This window comes from Acanthisitta chloris, unplaced genomic scaffold (genome assembly GCF_000695815.1).
Source record: "Acanthisitta chloris isolate BGI_N310 unplaced genomic scaffold, ASM69581v1 scaffold8296, whole genome shotgun sequence".
Taxonomy (NCBI): domain Eukaryota; kingdom Metazoa; phylum Chordata; class Aves; order Passeriformes; family Acanthisittidae; genus Acanthisitta; species Acanthisitta chloris.
The window spans coordinates 27705-33152 of record NW_008676464.1 but is presented as its reverse complement, the minus strand read 5'-3'; the positions used below and the strand labels follow the sequence as shown (position 1 = coordinate 33152).

The following is a 5448-nucleotide window of genomic DNA, read 5'->3' as shown; positions in this document are numbered from 1 at the left end:
TCTTTCCCCTCTGTCACGGTTCTGATCCGTGGGACATCTGGAAGATTTGCATGGGCCCAGCAACTCTGTCTCTTGCCAAGAGGAGCTAAAGCAAATCAAAAGGTCTCTATCAAAGCCCATAAAGAAATCTTTAACTTAGAGATGTTCAGCAGAAATTCCACTAATGTGAGACAGCCCCCAGAGCTGGTGATTATACACTAAGGCTGAGCCACGGGGCCTTTAGCTGTAGGTAATGTGCCACATCTCTGGTGACTCTTTACCACTTGTGATTAATATTAACTGCAGGCTGTGAAAGTGCTGTTGCCTTCTAGACTCGCTTAGGGGGAGGGGGCATTCTCCGTTTTTTCTGACAGCATCATCTGAAGTGATGGGTAAGGCACAGTGTATTTAATATGTAGGCATGAGTACTGATGTTGGTTTTGGGATGTCAGATAAAGCGCTTACAGCTGAGGGAACAGTCTGGAGGTGTAGAATGCAGTGCTGCAGGGAGAAAAGCTCTTTGAGCTACAGAGCCCCATGTTGGGAACATGGCTGTAAACCTGCTGGGGGAAAAAAATTGGCTAGATGAACTCTGTAACAGCTCTGGAGAGGAACAGTGAAGGAGAAATACCCCAATCTCATTTTACAGTAAAATTTCTTACTGCAGTTGTCTGGTGGAGCATGTGCTCCTGTTACCAAAATTTCTGTCTGTGGTCTCCAAATCTTTAAACTCTTCACATGATCCTTTGTAAAAAGAAGGCAATAGTAGTGTATCTGAAATGAGGACCTGTCAGTCTCTGCTGGCATGTTCACATTTAGGTGAATGTGGGCTCTGCAAAGCAGCCTTTGGGAAGGCCCTCCAGGATGGGCTTGGAGCTGGGCCCTTTGGCTAAATAGTGTCAGTCCAGGTGTGCTACCTCCTACACCAAAGGACAAGCCATGACCTGGCTGCTGACCTCCTCACCAGTTTTAAGGGGACTTTTCCAACTTGAAGGTGTTCTATAACTTTAATGTTAGTAGTTTTGCTCTTTTGAAATGTAATTGGTTGTAAATAAACTTATGAAACAGCACTCAAGATGCAATGAAAGGTCTTGCTTGCTTGGACCTTATGCAGCTGTAAACCTGCACCTAGATCTTCTGTTTCTCTCATTGGTAACTTTGAGTTTGGAATTATATAATGACAGTATAGAACATGTAGTAGCAGTGTCAGAATTGCATCATGACCCATGATTCAAGCCCTTTGGATGTTCTGGCAGTGCATCTCCTTCCTGACCACAGCGTTGCTGCTCCCTTCTAGGCCTTGGCTTGTTGTGATCATTGTAGTCAGGAGGGTTGGAATAGAGCTCCTCAAACCCTTGCCAGCCTTCACTCAAGGCACTTAGCATGGGCTGAAAAGAAGATGTAGCTATGCAAGCTTGCTGTTTTTATTGGTATTTGCAACTGCTCAGGGGTCAGGTGGTAAGCAGGTTCATAGATACCAGAATGGGCAGAACTGTGTCTCTTTTTAAAACACACATTTTTAATACAAGTCTCTTAGGTACTTAATGTTTTTCAATGATGCTGCTCACTAATGGATTAGTGTAGCTCTGATGGGGAAGGAATGTTTTTCACCTGTTATAATATTGTCTAGTGATATGATACCTTGGATGTAAACCATCTCCTTTTTCTGTCAGACATTCGTACCAGAACCTCGACCAGCTCCTAAAAACGATGTTGGCTTGAAGTACAGTGTGAAACATCGCCCTTTCCCTGAAGAAGTGGACAAGATCCCATTTGTGAAAGCTGACTTGAGCATTCCTGATTTACATGAAATTGTGAATGAGGAAGTGAGTAACTCTGACTTGACTTTGTTCTTGGGGCTCCATCTGTTCATGAGTCATGCAGTAGTGTCTTACTCTAAACAGTTTTACTCTTTAGATTGTCTAATTTCATATTAATGGAATAATAACCTCTGCAAGTTAATGAAATCCCTGCACTTCTCCAGGGAGATGACAATGCTTCGGGTGTGTTCTCTGGGAGACACTGCTCAGCATGCTTTATTGCTGATCCTAATAGCCTGGTATTGCTGGAAGCAGTGACTTGCATTTCCTTGCTTCTTCTGGGGAAATGGAAGGGGCTTTTTTGAGACCTCCTGAGGGGAAAAAATGGAATGTGTGTCTCAAATATTTTAAAGTTGAGCAGAGCCTAATGTATTTGAGTTTCTGTTCACTTGAACAGGAGATGCTGTAGGCAATACTGGATATTTACAGCAGCTCTCCTATGCAAACAGGGTGTTTAAGTGTTCACTTTGTAACCTTGAAAGGTCTTGTTGACAGTGTTTTAGTAACAGTCCTGGTAGTAGATTGCAGCTGCTGCTGTGTCGGTGGCTTAGAGCTTTCCTAAGTGATGGAACTGTTTTAGAATCATAGAGTTGATGATCTTAGAGGTCTCTATGTTTTAGAATCATAGAGACCTCTAAGATCATCAAGTCCAACTGTTAACCTGTCACTGCTGTAACCCCTAAACCATATCCTCCAGTGCCAGGTCCAGACACTTCTTAAACACTTTCAGAGACAGTGACTCCACCACCTCCTTGGGCAATATTCCAGTGCCTGTTTTCTTCATGGATCTTAGTGATTTTGGTGAAATCAGCAGTTCACACAATGTTTTCCAGCTGGAAGAGCGCCATGAGAAGCTGAGGAATGGCATGGCCCAGCAGATTGTCTTTGAGACTTCCATAGATCAGAGAAGTGAAGAGGAGTGGCGGAAGAAGAGCTTTCCTGATCCCGTCACGGAGTGCAAGCCGCCGCCGCCAGCGCAGGAGTTCCAGACAGCACGTCTGTTCCTCTCTCACTTCGGGTTCCTCTCGCTAGAGGCATTGAAGGTGATCTGACACTGCTTGGTGTTGTCCAGTTCCCATGTGATCTGACTTGGCAAAAGAGGAGAAATAAGCTTTGTTAGCAGAAGATCATGTGTGTCATTCCAACTCCTGTTAAGCTGCAGTGTAGCCCAATGCAGTGATGGATCCCAGTCTGCCAGCAGGGTTGTGAAAGGCTGGGCCACAGGTGGAACATGCTCTGGATAAGTGGCTGTGTCTTTACACTGAGCACCACACTCACATGTTCACACTTGAAATCATTCCCACAGCTTGAGTTAGGTTTTGGGGTGATACTTGAAGGCTTTCTGAACCATGACTGCTGTAGTTCTGCTGCAGAGATGGTTGTGTTGAAGTGGCTTAATGATACATAAACACTTGGGAGTTCATAGTGGATGTAGAGGTTCAAAGTTAACAACAGAGATAATCTCTAGTCTTAATTTGAAATTCTGCCTCTTACCTGTGGATTCTCCCTGTTGTTAGTTGCTTTTCCTCCCAGAAAGCTGTCAATAAAAGTAGGCTGTAGAGCACTGCAAAAATGATGTCTGGAAGTGCTTAGTATTTTATATATCATGAGTGTTTAAGTTAATATGAAATGTGAGTATATGCATGGCTGTGATATTCTGGAAGCATCTTCTGCTCCAGTTGGGGTAGCTAGCTGCTTTTGAGCAAAATGTGTTGGTTCCACTGGCAAAATACTGGTTTTATATAATGAGAGCAGAATGCAACAAATTGTCAACCTGTTATGCTGCTGCTGCTCATTTACAGTAACAGGATTAGATTGCATCAGAAATTTGTGTGTGATTTGGCTATCAGAGAAAGGAAATTGTCTTTTTATATTTTAATGGATTGCTTTTGGAACCATGAAGAACTTTCAGTTAGGAAAGATGTTTAAGATGCTGAACTGTCTGTTGCACAGGAACCTGCTAACAGTCGTCTACCTCCTCACCTGATTGCACTTGACTCTGCTCTTCCTGGGTTTTTTGATGACCTTGGCTACTTGGATTTACTACCTTGTCGTCCTTTTGATACTGTTTTCATTTTCTACATGAAGGCAGGCCAGAAAACAAGCCAGGAGGTAAGTGTGGAGTGCCAGCCAGCCTGTGTTGTGCTGTTCCAGTAACCCTCAAGTGAGGAAAGCATCACTGCTAGTGCTTAGAGTGCAGTATCAGAACCAGTGTGAGCTGCAAGTCACTACAAACTCTCCTCAGCTTCAACTTGCAGTACATTACTCACATTTAGGATCATTATAACAATTTTAATATATTTTTTAATATATATAGGAAATATATATTAAATATATATTAAAATATTTAAAGTCTTTTTATTATCTGTTATGTCCTTATTGTCCTTATTTGTAGAGTTCAGAGAATCAGATCAGGAAAGCATTTGTTAGCTCAGCGTGCAGTGAAGGTTGCAGTTTGTTCCAGCAGTGTGCAGTGTCAAGGTAGTTTGGTTTTATTCCAACATTAAACTCGAGTCAAAGGAATGAAAAACTTTTTGCAAGGAAGCATTACTGCTCTGTAAGTCTTTACATTATACTATTTACATTCAAAGGTGATTGGGTTAATCAGGTTAATTTGTGCAAATCTAAATCATGACTTCTTTGTGACCTAGAAACTCACTAAGAGGGTTATGGGTTCAGAAGAAAAGGTGTTTCTCCAGTGCCTTCTCATTCCATTCATAATTCTTGTGGTGAAGAGAAGTGTGGCTTCCCTAATGAATCATTGTGCCAACCCCTTGTGAATGCACAGCTGGCAGAACACTGCAGCACCTCTGCTGCTGTGTGGGACACAGTATTTCTTGAAACCAGAATCATGTTGTTTGTGAGTGTCCAAGCTGAAGTTCAGAGTAGCCAGTACACTGTTTTCTCACCTGCAAAATCAGCTACAAAACAAGATGCACAAGGTTTGCCATTGACCTGAGATGTGCTCTTGCTGAGCTAGTAGCATGTTTATATGGCAGCATGTTTTGTAGGCTCTGTATTAGGAACAATGATAGGACAAGGGGTAACAGGTTCAAATTGAAGGAGAGGAAGTTTAGGTTAGATATTTGAAAAAAGTTTTTTCCTGTGAGGGTGATGCACAGGATGCCCAGAGAGGCTGTGGCTGCCCCAGCCCTGGCAGTGTTCACAGCCAGGTTGGATGAAGCCTTGAGCAACCTGCTCTGGTGGGAGGTGTCCCTGCCCAGAGTCAATAATAATATTTCAATGCAGTGTGTCTAGTCACTGCTGAACACTGTGCAGGGCATTAGGATGGGGTGTCAGGAGCACACAGAGCCTTCAGCCTGGAAACTCTCCTTCCAGTGCACATCTCTGCAGTTCCTGCTTTCCTGAGGCGTGTGTCCTGGTGTTCTGCCCCTGCAGAAACCAAAATCATTGATGCTTCTGCTACAAAACAAATTCCTGCATGTCCTGGAAAGGATGGATGTTCTGTTCCAGTAGCCCCGATGGTGCTGGACCCAGATCACAAAGCACCTGTGTCCCTGTGTGCCATTTGAAAAGCTCAACTCTTACTTGGTCATAATGAGATAAAATTTGCCTTCAGATGTAGAAACACCCCAGACCTTTCAGAAGTAAGATAAAAGTTTAAAGTGAACAATACAGTGTGATGTTT

The 5448-nt window shown here is 43.1% G+C and overlaps 1 protein-coding gene across 1 annotated transcript in view; it reads left to right on the top strand.

Moving 5' to 3' along the window:
- The window catches only part of RALGAPB (Ral GTPase activating protein, beta subunit (non-catalytic)), a 52064-nt gene that overhangs the window by 37175 nt on the left and 9441 nt on the right, over positions 1-5448 (top strand). Inside the window, exons 19-22 of the mRNA XM_009076146.1 lie at positions 3-102; positions 1653-1805; positions 2633-2842; positions 3753-3911. Coding sequence (XP_009074394.1) covers positions 3-102; positions 1653-1805; positions 2633-2842; positions 3753-3911 — 622 coding nt within the window. The remainder of the gene's footprint in view (positions 1-2; positions 103-1652; positions 1806-2632; positions 2843-3752; positions 3912-5448) is intronic.